Source organism: Podarcis melisellensis (assembly GCF_964234715.1).
Source record: "Podarcis melisellensis genome assembly, chromosome: 16".
NCBI classification, from domain to species: Eukaryota; Metazoa; Chordata; class Lepidosauria; order Squamata; family Lacertidae; genus Podarcis; species Podarcis melisellensis.
In genome coordinates this window covers 9527503-9545247 of record NC_138533.1, presented here as the reverse complement: position 1 = coordinate 9545247, position 17745 = coordinate 9527503, and the positions used below count along the sequence as shown (strand labels likewise).

The window sequence follows — 17745 nt, the reverse complement described above, 5'->3', positions numbered from 1 at the left end:
GCGCCAGCATCGCTGCCCCAAAGCACTTGGGTCGGGAGGATATTAAGTCTGGCTGGAACAAAAAGCTTTGCAACATTTAACAAATGAACATAAAGATGCAAAATCTAAGTCAAACGTCTACACAAATGCAGAACCCTGATACTCCAGGTGGGTCAGTCTCCCCCCAAAACATCAGAAGCGCAGCTCCACAGAAACTCCAAGCAAGACTTTCAATGAGGCTGCCCTGGTTCCATGGAACAGATAATAATGCAAGGGGCACAAGTACTCACCATGCTGACCCCGCCGGAGCGATGGGAGCAAATCGAACCCTGTGTGGCCGTTCCTATTGAGCCCCCGGTGAATGGAGATCCCCTATGGGGCAGGGCAGGAGAAAGATCACCAAAATGGGGCGTGGGGGGGGAAGTGTTAGGGAGATAAGGTTTTACACAAGACAGAGCCAAGTTCACATTAGGAATCCTGCCACAGCTGAGTGGGCAGGCACGAAGTGGGCAGGCTTCGGGATAGCTCCACCCATCATGCTTCCAGGCCCCGCCCACAGTCCCAGTAGTGTCTATCCCTGCCCATCAGTAGTGCAGGCCCCGCCCACAGGGCTGGTTAGTGTCAATCCCTGCCCATCAAAAGTGCAGGCCACACCCCCTGCCTGGCCAAACACACAGCACCCGTACGTAACCCAGGCCAAGAACCTGGCACTCCTCTGGGAGGAAAGTACCCAGAATGCACCAAACGAAGACCCAGGCTCCTCCGTCTATAAGCACCTCACTTCGCCAGTCCACCCCCCCTACACTCCCCCGCTAGGGATTCTCTGGAGCCCTTCATAATAATAATAATAATAATAATAATAATAATAATAATAATATTTTATTTGTATCCTGCCCTCCCCGGCCGAGACTGGGCTCAGGGCGGCTAACCCTCAGGCTCCTTACATGATAAGCTGGACGCTGTCGTGTGAGATCCGAGGAAGCAATTCCTCCTGCCTCCACCGCAGGAGCCGCTCCAGAACGGCCCGGGGGGAACCGTCCACAGAAACGCGGTTCCCCTTGTTCCAGACTTCCAGGCCGACGAGAGCCACCCGCAGACCCACCGTCCGGTAAAACTGGGCAGAGGAGGGGAAGAAAATGGGAGAGAGTGGGTTTTTAAAAGAAGAAAAAGGAAAGGAAAGGAAAAGGTCAGAGGGCAAGAGGAAAAAAGGGGTGAGTGCTTTTATTCCTTCATTTAAATAATTATAAATTTTGCAAGACTAAAAAGAACAAGATCGTCGTAAAAGTGTCAAGCACATCAGTCAAAGCTGCCTGGCAAAGAATTGCACATTTGAAAGGCCCTGTCTGAATAATCCAGGATGTTTCTTTTTCAGAAGATATCCAAATACCAAGCAGGGATTATTCCTGTCGAAACTCTAGGGGAAGGGATTTCCACCCTGCCATACAAAAGGCTCTGCCCCTGGCAAAGTCCAGCCAGCCCTCAGGAGCGTCGGCCATCGAAGTGTCCCCTCAGAAGACCTCAGCCCAGAAGGCAGAGCTGAAGGAATCGGCAACTCTTAAGGTTCCTGGGTCTTAAACTGCGAATTTCCTGCCGAGCTCTCCCCAAAATTACTCTCCGTGCGAGGTAAACACTGAAGTATTTGGAGAAATGTCTTTTAAAAAGCAAAAGCAAAGACAGTTCCCCAATATACCGTATTTTTCGCCCTATAGGACGCACTTTTCCCCCTCCAAAAATGAAGGGGAAATCTGTGTGTGTCCTATGGGGTGAATGCAGGCTTTCACTGAAGCTTGGAGTGCGAGAGGAGTCGGTGCGCACCAACCCCTCTTGCTCTCCAGGCTTCAGGAAGCTATCAGCAAGCCTGGGGAGTCCGTGGGAGTTCCTGCAGGGCTCCCTAGGCTGCGGATAGCAGCCTGCTGTCCGGCATGCAGGCGCCCTGAAGCAGAGTGCCCCACGCGCCGGGCAGACATCGGGCAGCCCCACAAGCTCGGGGGACAGCGGGGAGGCGCAGCGCCGACATCCCGCTGTTCCCCAACCTGGTTTGGATTCCCCGACCTGGTTTTGGGGGGGGGGGGAAATAAAGGAAATCTTTTCCCCCTTTATTTCCCCCCAAAAAACCTAGCTGCTCCTATGGGCCGGTGCATCCTATGGGATGAAAAATACGGTATATGAAGCTGCCTGGCGTCAGGGGAGACCATTGGCCAACCCAGCACAGAACTGCCTAGCCAACCTCCCCTAACCTGGAAGAGGATTTGGACTACAACTCCCATCATCCCTGACAATGGGGGCCTGATGGGAGCTGGAGTCCAAGGACGACATCAAACTACAATTCCCACGTGCACCACCCACATCCGCCTAGGGCAGCCACTCACCCCGTCCATGTGGCTAGCGATCTCTAGCATCCGTGTTTGCGTCCAGTTAAGGTCGGGGTTCAGCTCAAACTGAAAAGGAAACAGAAGCGGAGGTAGTGGGAAGGGACTTGAGACACTGGGGGCCGAGCTCAGCTCTCTGCATCTCTCTGCCTGGCCCTCGGAACTCAAGATCAATTTCTTACAGATGTGGAATGGGTATTATGTAGCACTTGTAGCCGTGTCAGTTATACAAGTGGGCACGTCTGGAGCAACGTGATCTTACAGGTAAACTGGCCCCAATTGTTAAGGGCTTTATAGCTTGAACCTGAGCTGGTAGCAAATCAACAACCAGTCCAGTTCTCTGAGGACATGTGTTTTATATGGTGACAAGGCCTCACTCCTGCAATTGTGCAGATTCCTCCCTTCAGGGGCTACTTTCAACCAATCATCTTACCAGACTTACTCCTTTCTGCGTACCACGGCTCTAATAGATTTACCAAACGACAACAGATTTAACCATCAGAAACATTCAGTGCAGATTTCTCTGGGAATTGGTTTCCGATGGGGACAGTGAGGGAACGAGGAGAAACAGGGAAACCTCTCCTCGTTGAGATCTGGCAACTTGAGAAATCGGGCCACTGAGAAATGTCCCTCACTGGGTAAAACTGCACATTTGCGGTCCGTTTGAGAAGAGACGCCATTGCGCTTTCTTTCTGGGAAGCCACGAGGAATGTGTTTACGTTTGTGTTAAGGGCTTCGCCATGGAGGGCCGGGGACGGTAGGAGCATTGTCTCACCTCTGCCTGGTCGGCCACCATCACTAGCTCCACGAATCCACGTTCAGGCTCTGCCTCTCGCTTCGCCTGGGAGACGGGGCGAAAAACACCGTTAAGCACCTGGATTGCTAATGCCGGTCAGAATAAGCAGCCCAGGGCCGGCTGGGCTGATGCTCTGGCCCAGATGTTCAAAACGTACCCTTTGTAGCCAGCTGCGCTCGGGCTGTGGCCGCGGGTGGAACTGTCCCCGGGACAGAGGGACCAGCACGCATTCCCCCGTCTCTTGCCTGACGGACTCCAGTCTGTAAGCCCTTGTACCCTGATCCTCTCCTGCGCTGGACTCCAGGCTGTAGCTCCTGTCGCTGGACACAACCAGCAGACCACTGGCAGGGCAGAAAGAAAATAAACAGTCAACCACATTTTTGCCCACGGAAAACCGCAAGAGTGAAAGGAATCTGCTCAGGGGTGATCCCTCTGTCCTCCCACAGAGCTTCGCCTCGTCCAGCCTCTCCTCATACCTTAAGGTAAAGGTAAAGGTACCCCTGCCCGTACGGGCCAGTCTTGACAGACTCTGGGGTTGTGCACCCATCTCACTTAAGAGGCCAGGGGCCAGCGCTGTCCGGAGACACTTCTGGGTCACGTGGCCAGCGTGACAAAGCTGCATCTGGTGAGCCAGCGCAGCACACGGAAACTCCGTTTACCTTCCCGCCAGTAAGCGGTCCCTATTTATCTACTTGCACCTGGGGGTGCTTTCGAACTGCTAGGTTGGCAGGCGCTGGGACCGAGCAACGGGAGCACACCCCGCCGCGGGGATACGAACCACCGACCTTTCGATCGGCAAGCCCTAGGCGCTGAGGCTTTAACCCACAGCGCCACCCGCGTCCCTCCTCATACCTTAGTCCAGAGCAAACGCAAACATTGGCCCAGGAGTCTCGGTAGCCCTGGATCTTGCCTCGATAGCAGCAATTGCCCTGGAAGACGGAGAAAGCAGGAAGAATAAGCACAGCCTCCCAGGTTTGGAATTATAACCCTGCCCCCTGCTTTTCTCACAGGAGACATGTCCCATCCCCTTAACCACTGGGGCCACATGACCTGGGATAGCTCAGTCAGTACAGAAAGAGATTCTTCATCTCAGGGCCGTGGGTTCAAGCCCTGCGTCGAGTAAAGGATTCCTGCCAGGAGTTAGACCCGATGACCAAGTCTATAAAAATCTATGCCGTATGTTGTAAAGCACTGTGATGCCGTTCTATGGCTCCCCCCGGAGAATTCTGGGAGCTGGAGTTTGCTAAGGGTGCTGAGCGTTGTCATGCGCCCTCCCTACTCCCCTGAAGGAGCTGCAATTCCCGGAGTGGTTTAACAACCAATCCCTCTTCTTCATAGGAAACTCTGGGAACTGTAGTTCTCTGTAAGGGAATCAGGGGTCTCCTAACAACTCTCAGCACCCTTCACAAACTACAGCTCCCAGAATTCTTTGGGGGAAGCATGGCAGCTTAAAGTGCTTTAAATATAACCCTTAACTTAACCCTTCCCAGCTGCACAATAACCTTTTTGAGAATACAGCGGTACCTCGGGTTAAGAACTTAGTTCGTTCTGGAGGTCTGTACTTAACCTGAAACTGTTCTTAACCTGAAGCACCACTTTAGCTAATGGGGCCTCCCGCTGCTGCCGTGCCACCAGAGCACGATATCTGTTCTCATGCTGAAGCAAAGTTCTTAACCCGAGGTACTATTTCTGGGTTAGGGGAGTTTGTAACCTGAAGCGTATGTAACCTGAAGCATCTGGGGTACCACTGTACAACAACCAGAATGGTACACAGTGTGGTTGGACTATGAAAGGCCTGAGGCAGCTACCTTTTTCCAATGTGAAATCCGCCATTTTCAGAGTTTCCGCCCACAGGCTGGACCTTTTCCCCCGTGAACCCTCTGCTGCCATGACCCCAATCTCTCTTTCCTGGCCAATCGCTGCCCGCTCAGATCCCAGCCTGCTTCTCCAGCCCTGGAGCTGGCACCTCCGCTGAAACTTCTGCATCGTGGCAAAGTCCCAGCTGGCAGAGGAGGTGGGCCCAGGAATAAACATTGCCCAGGCCCCGGATCTCGGCGGGGATGGGTGCCAGCAGAGCAATGGGCTGCGCAGAGCCAGAAAAACAGATGCCCACCTCTGTGCTGGTCGGATGCGTCGCTCTCTCCCCGTTGGAAAGGTAATAGACGAGTCCTTGGGTGCCTGCCAGCACCTCCCTACAATGGAAGACATACAAATCAGCAGGGAAAGACCGTGGATTTGGAGGACGCAGGAAGGTTGCAGGGAAAAGATGGCAGCAGAGCTCCCTTTTAAAATTAGCCCCTTGAATCAGAACCACGAGGACTGGAAGCTTAATTGATTTTTAGGTGAGGGACCCTAGCAGAGAACGTGCCTTGCATGCAGAAGGTCTCGGGTTCAACCCCCAATAGCATCTTCAGACAGGGCTGGGAATATCCCTTTCTCTGAAACCCTGGAGCCCCACAGGCAGATCAAACTGAGCTTAGATGGCCTTTTGGCCTGATCCTGCAGGGATATCTTGGGTTACTGCGGCTCTCAAACTCTCCTCTCTGGGCCGCACTTTCAGAATAAACATTTGCTCGTGCCAAACTGAATTTTTCAACGGTAGGAAATGCAATGGAAAACAAAAAGATTGCAACTGGGATTGTCCTCAATGATGTTTAATACACTTTGCTCTCAGTTTGAGAAGATATCTAGCCATATTCTGAAAATTTTTTTTTTTCCATACTATACAAGCAACAGCCGTTTGCACGGAGGTTACGCTCCTGACCCTTGCATGTGTCGACGGAGCGTACAAAAGCCCACCCTTCTCCCACCCTACCCCCTTTTCTGGCCACTTCTGGGTTTGTTGCAATGTGTGGATGTGCAGTCACCAGCTGTTGCCTGTACTCCACTGAAATGTTTAAACGTTTCTCTGATTCTCCTCGCATCTCCCTGCCACACTTGCCAAGCTCTGCGCGACACCCTTGGAGAACCACTGGGTTACACTAAGATTCGGGGAGGGGGTTAGGATAAAATGGTGGACATGGCCCTCTACTTTATTTCCTGTGGGTTGTTTTAATAATGTGTTGATGGCTGCGGAGTATCGAAGCAGGAACTAAAATAATTCCAGGGGCAAAGCTAGAGATTTCTGGTTAGAAGGCGCTCGCCACTTCTGCCCACGATGCAAACCCGAACTCACCGATTCTGTACCAAGTCCAGGAGGAGGCGATCTCCCTCGACCTCCAGCGCAACCCTCAGCCGAGCCGGGAAGCCCTGAGACCCCTGAAAAGGAGAGAGGTGATGGTTGGCAGAAGGCGACAGAGAACCCATCATGTTTTCTGTGTGGACAGATCTCACCTGCACCTGCTTAGTAGGTAAGAAAGGGTATCGCTGTGAGCCAGAGCAAGTGGCTGAGACCACCCTCTTGGGCCAGATCTCTGCATGCAAGCTAAACTCTTTCCAAAACTGCCCCCTTCACCAAGGCCAAACCTAGGGCAGGGGGGGAAAAAGCTCCCTTCGTCCCCTTGATGGCAGGAAGCACCTCGCCCAGCTTAGCTCATTGTCCTCCTGCAGGCGTGGAGGGGAGCGGGGGTTGTGTGTGACTGAGCATGCTGTGCAGGGGTGTCTGCTTCTCTCCCCCCACCCCGGCCATCCCCACCCAGCATTTCCTGCCCAGGAGTAATACCCGGAAATGCTTGAAGGCTCCCAGCATCCGTGGGTCAAGCAAAGGATTGGGAGGGCAGGCTGAAGGCTTGGGGAGAGGGGGAGGCGAGTGACACCGGTTGCAGAGCGCGATGAGCTCATTTGGCCAGCTCAGCTCGAGGTCACGGCGTCACCGCAGCTGCTCCACTGCCCCCTTTCCGACCGCCTCCAGCTTTCTCCTGGTTAACAGATCTCTCTCCAGCTGGAAAGCCGGCAGGGAAACTCACCAACGCCGCCTCCTTCAGGCTGACGGGCTGCCCGCCCCGCAGGATCGTTGGTGAGATGGGCCACGAACAGGTCCTGTCATCCCATGGCCGTTGGGTCCCGACATCTGAAATTGGGAATGGGCAAGGGGTTACTCTCAGTTTCATGTTTTCATGCAATCTTAAATTTGGCTCACCGCTCCAAGCTACGATTAGGTTTTTTTTCAAGCCCTCGTGGAAATTCACCAGCTTTTCAGCGTCAATTTCTCCCACCCACCCCCCACGAGGTTTTGTTTCACTATATAACGCATATAAAACCACAGGGACTTAACAGGTGAAAAACGAAACTACAAAATCGGCACGTAGAATGAATCCAATAGCATATTATCAAGTCCAGTTCCAGATTTGTCAGGCTTGAAAATTATGGTTTCGCTGCATGATAAAAGGGTGACATATCACATTAAAAGTGTCTGGAAGTTTTCATTCTTGTTGATTTTAGTGCTAATTTCTCATGCCCGTTTTTTGGTATGCAATTTCAACTATTATTTTTGCAAAATAACCTTTTCCTAGACACAATGCTCTGCTGCATGCTTTTTTGACTAATGCATACATTTTGACGCACACAACGTCCTGGTATATGTATTTGAAGACCCCTCACCCAGCTGGAGGGCGGAACTGCAAAATTTGGAGAACTGCACATTTCAAAGGAGGGCGTTCTGGCTTGCAGATTGTTCCGGGAAGTGCAGATATAACAAGTTCCCCTTTAAATGCAAACGGAAACAGATTTCTTCTCCAGTGCAACACGGAATGCCAAAAAAACAAAGCATTCGCCGCCTCCCTTCCCTCTCTGCTCCATCCAGTTGAAAGCCCTTTACCCCCACCAGCTTTTATGCCCAGCCATGTATTAAATTGGTATATTGGAAAGTCTGGATTCCCCATGGAGAAAGCTTGCGATGCCGTCACCTCAATGAATAATGCAAATGGACATTGTTATAAACAGTTGCAAGGCCTAATTGGTTCAGCTTCTAAAGAAACAGTTGTGGACAGAACCTCGGCCCTCCAGATATTGCTGGGCTCCCCAACTCCCACCATCTCTAACCACTAGTCATACTGGCTGAGAGGCTGATGGGAGGAAGAGCCCTATACAGCACCTTGAGTGCTGGCAGTCTGACCTTTGGAGGGGGCCACAGGTCCCCTTGATCTGACCTACCTTCTGAGTCCCTCACCAGACTTCGAAGATCTTGTGGACTAGAAACCTGTGTGGTGTTGCGCACAGGTTTTTTAGTATTATTATTATTCTTTTGCACGAGCAGAATTCAGCCTTAGAGCTGAAATACAAGCAAGATTATGCCACAATACAGTTCTCCCCCCGCCCTCCTTCCAAGGAACTAAGGAAAGGACTTCCTTTCTTTGTGGGGTTCTGCTGAATCACTCGACACACTGCATTGAGATGTGCAGCAAATGAGCCTTTGCTCAAACAGGCTTAAGGGCTTAAATGGTGCTGGAAAGGAGAGGGTGGTGAGCTGAAAGCAGGGAGTGGGGGGGTTGCAGAAAAGGTGACTAACATTACAAGCCCATGCATGTTTACTCAGAACCATCCCCTGCCTCTGTTCGATGGGGCTCATTCCCTGGTAAAGGTACATCTGGTTGCTGTTTGACCTGACATGTTCGTGCACAGATGAAAGGAAACGTCTTTCTTTCTTTTTTTTTTATTCTCTGTTTATTAAATTTTTTACATGATCATACAATCATCTACAAACCGCAGCAGAACATACAATAGGGGGTCAAAAAAGCAAAGAGGAAAGAAAAAAAAAAGAACAAAATAAAAAAGATAAAAATGAAAATAAAAAAGAGAAAAGGCACAAGAAAAACAGAAAAAGAAAGAGGAAAGAAGAAAAACAAAACCAAAAAAGGATAATAAAACATCGTTCCGTACACTGTGACTTCCATCCTTCCCGGTTTGGGTTGTACAATCCTTATAGTTTACTCGCTGATTACATTATCATTACCAATGTTCAAACATTACAGGTTTTAAATTCCATCCACTGAGATTTTCAACATTCCATAAGTCACTTCAACATAGCCCAGAAATTTACTCCAGTCATTTTTTAATTTAGTATTATTTTGAGATCTAATTCTTTGTGTCAACCTCGCTAGTTCTATATATTGGAATAGTTTCATCTGCCATTCTTTAACTGTGGGGGTGTTAGATGTTTTCCAATTCTGCGGCAACGCGATCCTGGCCGCCGCCGTGGCGTATTGGAAGAAGATTTCATCTTCTCTTTTAATCTCTTCTCCTACCATTCCTAAAAGAAACGCTTCCGGTATCTTAGGGAAGTTGTATTTTAAAATTTTCTTTAGTTCCTCATAAATTTGGTCCCAGAATCCTCTCACCACCTCACAGGTCCACCACATATGAAAGAAGTTCCCCACCTTGTTTTTACATCTCCAGCATGTGCTATCACCGGTTTTATACATCTTCCCCAGACTTGCCGGGGTGATGTACCATCGGTACATCATCTTCTCTAGATTTTCTCGGAGAGTAGCACATGCCGAGAACTTCATACCCTTTTTCCATAGTTTCTGCCATTTCTCCTGTTCCAAATTATGTCCCAGATCTCTGGCCCATTTAACCATGACCCCCTTAACTGCCTCATCTCTGGTTTCCCAGCTTAACAATTGTTTATACATTTTAGAGAGGAGTTTGCTATTAGATTCCAATATTTCTACCTGATATTTCGATTTTTTTTACTCATCCCTGTTTTTTTATGCTCGAGCCACAACGCATTAATCTGATGATATTGAAGCCAGCTGTTTAGTTTTCCTTTTAACTCCTCATAGGGTCTGATTTTCCATCCACCCTCCGGTTTGACTAGGAGGTCCTCATACGTCCATCTCTCCCCCTCTTGGTTTGTTTTTTTGAGCGTTATAATATCGATTGGGGAGATCCACCAGGGCGTACCGCTTTCAATTACTTTTTTATTTCTGTTCCAGGCTTCTAGTAGAGGGCCTCTGATAATGTGATTTGAGAAGCTTTTGTGGGCTTTACCTTTATCTTGCCATAAATAAGCGTGCCAGCCAAACCTGGCATCAAAGCCTTCAAGGTCCAGTAGGTCTGGGTTTTTTAAAGTCGCCCAGTCTTTTATCCAGCAGAGGCAGGCAGCGTCGTAATAGAGCCTTAAATCTGGGACTGCGAAGCCCCCCCTCTCTCTCGCATCCGTCAGCAGTTTGAATTTAATTCTGGCCCTTTTCCCCTGCCATATGAATTTCATCAGAATTTTTTGCCAGGTCTTAAAACATGATGTTCCTCTTATTATAGGGATATTCTGGAATAAGAACAGTAGTTTTGGTAAGATACTCATTTTGATCGCAGCCATCCTTCCTGACCAAGACAGTTTTAGCCTATTCCAAATGTCCAGATCTCTCTTAATTTCTTGCCAGACCTTGGTGTAATTATCTTCTAATAAGTTTATATTCTTTGGCGATATCCATATTCCCAGGTACTTAACTTTTTTTACTACTTTAATGCGTCTTTCTAAATCAATCTTTGGTCCATCAACATCAGGATTGATCACACTGGCCTGCAGCAGCAGTCCAGGAATTTGGGTGGACTAAGCTCCTTCCTACCATCTATGAAGCTGCCTTATGCAGATTCAGCCCATCAAGAGCAGTATTGTCTACACTGGCTGGCAGCAGCTCTCTGGGATTTCAGACAAGAGTCACTTCCAGATACCGGGAGCTGAACCTTATAATTCTGCATGCGCTCTGGGCCTCCCCCTAGAAATAACGCAAGACCCCAGCCCCCATCATTCAAAACGTATGACTGATTGGAACAGGAACCTCGGAAGCCGCCTTCTGCAGAGTCAGAACGTTGGTCCTTCTAGCCGAGTATTGCGTGCACGGGCTGGCAGCAGCTCAATTGGGATTTCAGACAAGTGCCTCATCCCACCCTACCTGGAGATCCTGGGAACAGAACCTGGCACCTTCTGCATGCAAAGCAAGCGCTCTACCAATGAGCTACTGCCTGTTTGCTACACCATTTAAGAACTGTGAAGACCATCTGAGTGAAGGTTCATAAAAATAGTTCAGCTGGTGAGAGCATAGTCCTGACAATGCCAAGGCTGCAGGTTCGAGCCCGGTAAGGGACAGGTGCATATTCCTGCATTGCAGGGGGGGGGGTTGGACTAGATGACCCTCAGGGTTCCCTTCCAACCCTACGGTGCCGTGAAAAGCACATCAGAAGGGCCCAGCTGGATCAGGCTAAAGGCCCACATCCTGTTCTCCCGGGGGCTGCTAGCCAGATGGAAGCCCTATTCCTCTGCTCACTTTGACATCTGGCCCCCAGAAGGTTGCTTGGAAGACGATGCAGCCCAGGAGCTCAAGAAGGGCAAAGCCAAAATCCATTGTAGTTTAAAAATTTAGCAGGTGGCCAAGGAGAAACCATATGGATTTCTGTGCAAATAATAATAATAATTTATTATTTGTACCCCGCCCATCTGGCTGGGTTTCCCCAGCCACTCTGGGCGGCTTCCAACAAAGATGAAAGATACACTAAAATGTCACATATTAAAAACTTCCCTGAATGTCAGGTAGATGTTTTTCTCTTTGACATCTGATGGGAGGGCGTTCCACAGGGCGGGGGCCACTACCGAGAAGGCCCTCTGTCTGGTTCCCTGTAACTTGGCCTCTCGCAGTGAGGGAACCGCCAGAAGGCCCTCGGAGCTGGACCTCAGTGTCCGGGCAGAACGATGGGGGTGGAGACGCTCCTTCAGATATACTGGACTTAGGATAAGTTGAAAGCCAGATTGAAGATCCTCTTGGAAGATTGCATCCGATCGAGGAGTGCACAGCAACGTAAACGGAGCGTTGTTATTGGAGAGGCACTAGAAGCTGAATGTGCAGACACACAATGCCCCCATCACTTCCAGGGGGTTGAGTAGATTTTAAGGAGTACAGTAAAAACCTCTACCAGCTCCCCCCGATTTCTTAGCTGCCCAAACCATAGAGGTTGGTTGGACTCCAACTCCCATCAGGAAGTGCAGCCAATGGTTAGGCATGATGGGAGTTGGAGTCCAACACCTTTAAGAGGGTCACTGGTTCCCTTTGTCCTTCACACGTCCCAACCAATTGGGGATCACAGGTTAACTGCACTTAACAGAGGTGTGAAGCAAGGATAGGGAACCCACAGCCTTCCTGACGTTGCTGGACTCCGACTCCCATCAGCCCCAGCTAGCAATGGCCCACGAGTCAGGGAAGATGGGAGGTGGAGTTCAGGACCACCTGGAAGACCCCAGGTTCTCCAGCTCTGCTCTTTAGGATCCTAGGTAGCTGCCTTAATCCAGATCACTCTCAGAATCGCTGATCCTAGCTTGGTAGCAGCTCTATCACACAGGAAAGGGCCGTGCTACTGCCTTCGTTCTTGGAGTTTTCCAGAGGAATCTGACTGGCCACTGTTGGGAGAACAGACAGATAATGGTCTAGAGAGAGAATATTATGAAAATGATGTATAGGTGGTACATGACCCCAGTCAAGCTTGCAAGAATATACCACTTGCCCGACAATAAATGTTGGAAATGTAAAGAAACTGAAGGTACATTCTTTCACCTTTGGTGGACGTGCCCAAGGATTAAGGCTTTCTGGGAGATGATCTATAATGAATTGAAGAAGGTACTTAAGTACCCTTTCCCTAAGAAACCAGAGGCCTTTCTCCTGGGCATAGTAGGCCAATTGGTGTTAAAGAAGGATAGAACTTTCTTTATGTACGCTACAGCAGCAGCAAGAATACTCATCGCAAAGCATTGGAAGACACAAGACCTACCCACCCTGGAAGAATGGCAGATGCAAGTAATGGACTACATGGAAATGGCGGAAATGACTGGCAGAATCCGAGACCAGGGAGAAGAGTTGGTGGAAGAAGATTGGAGGAAATTTAAAATTTATCTACAGAAACATTGTAAAATTTTTGAATGTTAATGACATTGAAATGAACTGAAGGGGTTCTAGCAACAAGGTAAAAAATAAGATTGGATTGATAATAGATAAATTAATTGGATATGAATTTGCTGAACTAATTTTCAAAAGGGATACAAAAAAGGGAGATGTGAGGAAGTCAGGCAAATAAGTGAATCAAAGATGAGAAATTAAAAAGAGGGATTTTTGTGTTTTCTTTTAATGTGTTTTTTCTTTTCTTTTCTGTTTTTCTTTTTCTTTTTTTTCTAAGTTAAACTTTTGTATTTTTTGTATTTTATAACTTTATATTTTTGTGTATGTGTTTTCTCTTTTTTCCGTTTGTTGTTATTCTTAAAACTTAATAAAATATTACTTTAAAAAAAAAAGACAGATAATGGTCTAGAGATGGGAGTTCTGCTTTGATCCCACAAAATCCCCTTTATATCCCTAGGCACAAATTCTGAAAAGCAGCCTTTAACCTCCCTTCATCCTAAACTTCTCGATCCCCCATTGTTTTGGAAGCGGAGGACCAGGGCTGCCAACTCTCAAACAGGTAACTATAACGAGGATAGCAGATAACGGAGCCTCCAGGTTCAGAGATAGCCTACCTGCCGGCAGAGCAGCCACACCCAACCTTGGTCCCCAGATCTTGCTGGGACTACAACCCCCATCATTCCCAGCCATCATTGCCCATGGTCAGAGGATGGGAGTTGTAGTCCCAACTGTGTCTGAAGAAACCAAGGATGGGCTAGAGAGATTAACGGTGGGGAGAGGGCTCTTGGCTTCATAAACCTGTTGGAAAACAAACTCATGGATGTTTCGTCTAGCGTTGCCAACTTCTGCAGCTGCGCCTTTAACAGCAATTTGACCTGCAGCAGTGAACAGGTGATCGTATTACTTTCAATGTCAAGTACACCTGCTGATTTCTCCATCTCAAACCACTGTTATAAAATGGAGGGAAAGGGAAAGAGAAAGGGAAAAAGAAAGGGAAAGGGACCGCTGACCATTAGGTCCAGTCGTAACCGACTCTGGGGCTGCAGCGCTCATCTCGCTTTATTGGCCGAGGGAGCCAGCGTACAGCTTCCGGGTCATGTGGTCAGCATGACTAAGCCGCTTCTGGGGAACCAGAGCAGCACACGGAAATGCCATTTACCTTCCTGCTGGAGTGGTACCTATTTATCTACTTGCACTGGCATGCTTTCAAACTGCTAGGTCAGCCGGAGCAGGGACTGAGCAACGGGAGTTCACCCCATCACGGGGATTTGAACCACCGACCTTCTGATCGGCAAGTCCTAGATTCTGTGTGTGGTTTATCCCACAGCGCCACCCGCGTCCCTTCCACCCCGCAAATCCTCCTCACCTGCCTTCTCCAGCTATCAGCAACCTCCATCCAAGATGGGGAGAGAACCTAGGAATATAGGCAGCTGCCTTCTTCCGAGTCAGGCCCATCAAAGCTCAGTACTGTCTACACTGACTGGCAGCAGCTCTGCAGGGTTTTCAGAGAGGGAGTCTCTCACAGCCCTACCTGGAGATGCCAGGGATGAAACCTGAGACCTCCTGTGTGCAATGCAGTTGCTCCGCCACTGAACTATGGCAAAAACTGCCTCTTTAGGCTGCTGATTCAGAGGGCAAGAGTGCACCACACACCATACAGGAAGCCCAGACTCTCACAACCAAGGGTGCAGTCAGAAAACAGTGCCAATCCCAGCTTTCTAGATGAGCAAGACATGTTTTCAAAGAGGCACCTGTCTATAGCGTTCACTTCAGTTATTTTCCAGGGCAGGGCAGTTAAGGGCTGCAACCTTATTGCCATACTTACTTGAGAGCAATCCCATTGAACACAATGAAAACATGCCTAAACGACTCAGTGCTTAATTTGTAAAGGGGGGTGGGTTAAAATCTTTTAGCAGCAACTCCCCCCCCCTCCATTTTGGAAATTTCCCCTCTAATATCTGATATGGGTCTATTTACTGTGTGACAATGCAAATGCCAGGGACGCGGGTGGCGCTGTGGGTTAAACCACAGAGCCTAGGACTTGCCGATCAGAAGGTCGGCGGTTTGAATCCCCGCAACGGGGTGAGCTCCTGTTGCTCGGTCCCTGCTCCTGCCAACCTAGCAGTTCGAAACCATGTCAATTTGCAAGTAGATAAATAGGTACCGCTCCAGCGGGAAGGTAAATGGCGTTTCCGTGTGCTGCTCTGGTTCGCCAGAAGCGGCTTAGTCATGTTGGCCACATGACCCGGAAGCTGTACGCCGGCTCCCTCAGCCAATAAAGCGAGATGAGCGCCGCAACCCCAGAGTCGGCCACGAATGGACCTAATGGTCGGGGGTCCCTTTATCTTTACATGCAAATATCCTCTGAGCATGCTTAGGGGCACCTTCATCTTGTCTGACAATCACATACTCCAATGAAGAGGGTTCCCCAATGGGGAAGCTGTCACACTCCAGATGTTGCTTGGCTCACAACAGTCCCAGCCAATTTGGCCAATGGTCAGGGGCATAGGTGCCAACTCCCCGAGCACCCTCAAAATTTCCTATGAAGGGGCTGGGCATGCCAGGGTCATGCACACTGCATGGCACCAACGGTCAGGGATGATGGGAGCTGTAGTCCAGCAACATCTGCAGGTCTACAGGTTTTCCACTCCTGTCCTGGACCAATCATGTCCTAACCAATCAGGGATCACATAAAAATGCATTTACAGAGGTCAAAAGATTGTGGCCCTCCAAATGATGTCAGACTCCAGCTCCCATCAGCTCCAGCCAGCATGGGATGATGGGACCTGGAGTCCACAAACATTTGGCAAGAGAGACACACAGGTTTCCCCACCCTGGTATAACATCTTAGAAGAGAGAGGCTGCAATTCTAATGCCACTTACCATCAAATCCAACGGGAATGACTTCTTTGCAGATATGAATAAAACTGCAACTTGAGTCATCAGGAAATTCCGCTCCCACCTCACTACAGACAAGCTGCTGTTTTCTCTGCAACACGCAATAATGCTGGCCTGATTTATTATTGTGAGCACCTGCTCTGCATGCAAACAGCTCCAAGTTAAATCCCCAACATCTCCAGGTAAGCTTGGCAACAAAAACACCTTTATTGAAAGCTGCTGCTGCTAGGCAGCCAGTGTGGATATATAGAAGATGGACCAATGAACTGACTTGAAATAAGGAAGCTTCACAATAACCCACCTACCTTGCAGGGTTGTTGTAGCGGATCAAAACAAGCCAAGCTATGCTTCCTTTTTTTTTTTAAGACTGCAAATCTTCATGCGTGTTTACTCGGGATTCCCAACGCCGCCGCGGCTTTCTCGCTTCCCGGGTCAGCCTGCGTGGTAGCTGACTGCAAACGGACCCGCGCTTGGGAAGACGTAACGTGTGAAGGCGGCCCCAAAGGGTGGCGGGGAAAGGGCTAAGCGGCATACGCCTCTCTGACTCACCGTCCTTCCGTGCTCTCGAAGTGCCTTCGCGCCGCTCCGGCGTCGCTCCGGGGAGAAAGCCGCCAACCCCGAAGGGAGCGCAGGAAGCCAGAAGTACGCCGACCCCCCAAAGCAGCGCCATGCGTCTCTCGCAGCCGCCGGGGAGCCGTGGGAAGGGCCGCACCGACGGTGCGCCCTAGCGCGCAGCAACCGCCGGCTCCTTGGAGAGGTCCGTGCGCCCTTGGCGGCGCTTTCGGGGCGCTCGCTTGGAGAGCAGCCGGAGATCGGGGCGGCCGGGAAGGGGAGCAGCTTGGCTCCGGAGCAGCAGCCAAGGCTCCGGCTAAATCCCTCCCCGGGGCCGGGCTGCAACGGATCAGGGGCCGCCTCCTCCTCGGCCCCGCCGCCGCCGCCTCCGCCCGCCCTCCCGCCTCGCATTGCAGCGCAGCTGCTGGGCCCGCCCGAGAACGGGAACTTCCTGCCCAAGCGACCTTCAGCCTCCGCCCGGCTGCGCGTTGCCAAAGCCCGGCCCGAGAAGCCGCGGCGCGCCCGCCCTCCTCCCCGGCTGGCGCAGGGCCGGGACGCGCCCAAGGAGGGCGCACCGGGCGGGCGAGGCGCCAGCATCTCCGCCCGGCCGAAGAAGGGGCTGGGAAGCGGCGCCGCTTCCGAAAAGGGATTGGCACCGAGCAGCAGCGGGGAAGGGGGGCGGTGGAGAGCTTCGGGATTTCCCTGCTCCAGAGGGAAGGGCGAGGCATGGCATTTTGGACCTGACAGGAGTTGCCAAACAGAATAACAATAACAACAACCATAAAAAAATATCATCATCTTACTTGCGAAATCGCCTTACCCCAAACACGCCCACTCCGCTGCTCCAATCTGCAGGACTGGCCCTGTTGCAATCCGCGCATAACACCCGCATAGTCGTCGTCTCACATTTGTAAGAAGTTACCCTTTGGAACTCCCTGCCTATTGATGTCAGGTCTTTTCCGGCACCTGCTAAAAACATTTCTGTTTAAGCAAACCTACTCAGATATGTAGAATGTTGGCCGATTTTTAAAAACTGGGGGTTTTTTTAGCTTACTGGTTTTTTTAAAAAAAAACTTTTTATTTTTACTGGTTATTTTATTCTTTCATTCTTTTTGTAAATTGCTTCGAGGGCTTTATGATGGGCAAGCAGTATATAAATCTTTGAAATAAATACATTAAATAAATAAATATTAAAAATCATAGGTAAAGGACCCCTGGACAGTTAAGTCCAGTCAAAGGCGCCTGGGGTTGCAGCACTCATCTCGCTTTCAGGCCAAGGGAGCCGGCATTTGTCCACAGACAGCTTTCTGGGTCATGTGGCCTGCAA

General features: G+C 50.0%; 1 protein-coding gene across 6 annotated transcripts in view; it reads right to left on the bottom strand.

Annotated features, from left to right (window-relative positions):
* The window catches only part of ADAM15 (ADAM metallopeptidase domain 15), a 53336-nt gene extending 35871 nt beyond the window's left edge, over positions 1-17465 (bottom strand). For 2 of the 6 annotated variants that reach the window (XM_081891393.1, XM_081891398.1), the window contains exons 1-10: positions 16416-16850; positions 7050-7153; positions 6320-6402; positions 5258-5336; positions 3997-4073; positions 3302-3485; positions 3124-3189; positions 2349-2417; positions 924-1093; positions 270-351 (exon numbers count right to left, since the gene is read on the bottom strand). In XM_081891393.1, coding sequence (XP_081747519.1) covers positions 270-351; positions 924-1093; positions 2349-2417; positions 3124-3189; positions 3302-3485; positions 3997-4073; positions 5258-5336; positions 6320-6402; positions 7050-7153; positions 16416-16536 — 1035 coding nt within the window. In that variant the 5' untranslated portion in view covers positions 16537-16850. Of the gene's footprint in view, positions 1-269; positions 352-923; positions 1094-2348; positions 2418-3123; positions 3190-3301; positions 3486-3996; positions 4074-5257; positions 5337-6319; positions 6403-7049; positions 7154-16415; positions 16853-17238 lie in introns of those variants that run through there. The other 4 variants (XM_081891395.1, XM_081891396.1, XM_081891397.1 and 1 more) reach the window with 4 other exon arrangements.
* Positions 17466-17745: the final 280 nt, after the last annotated feature.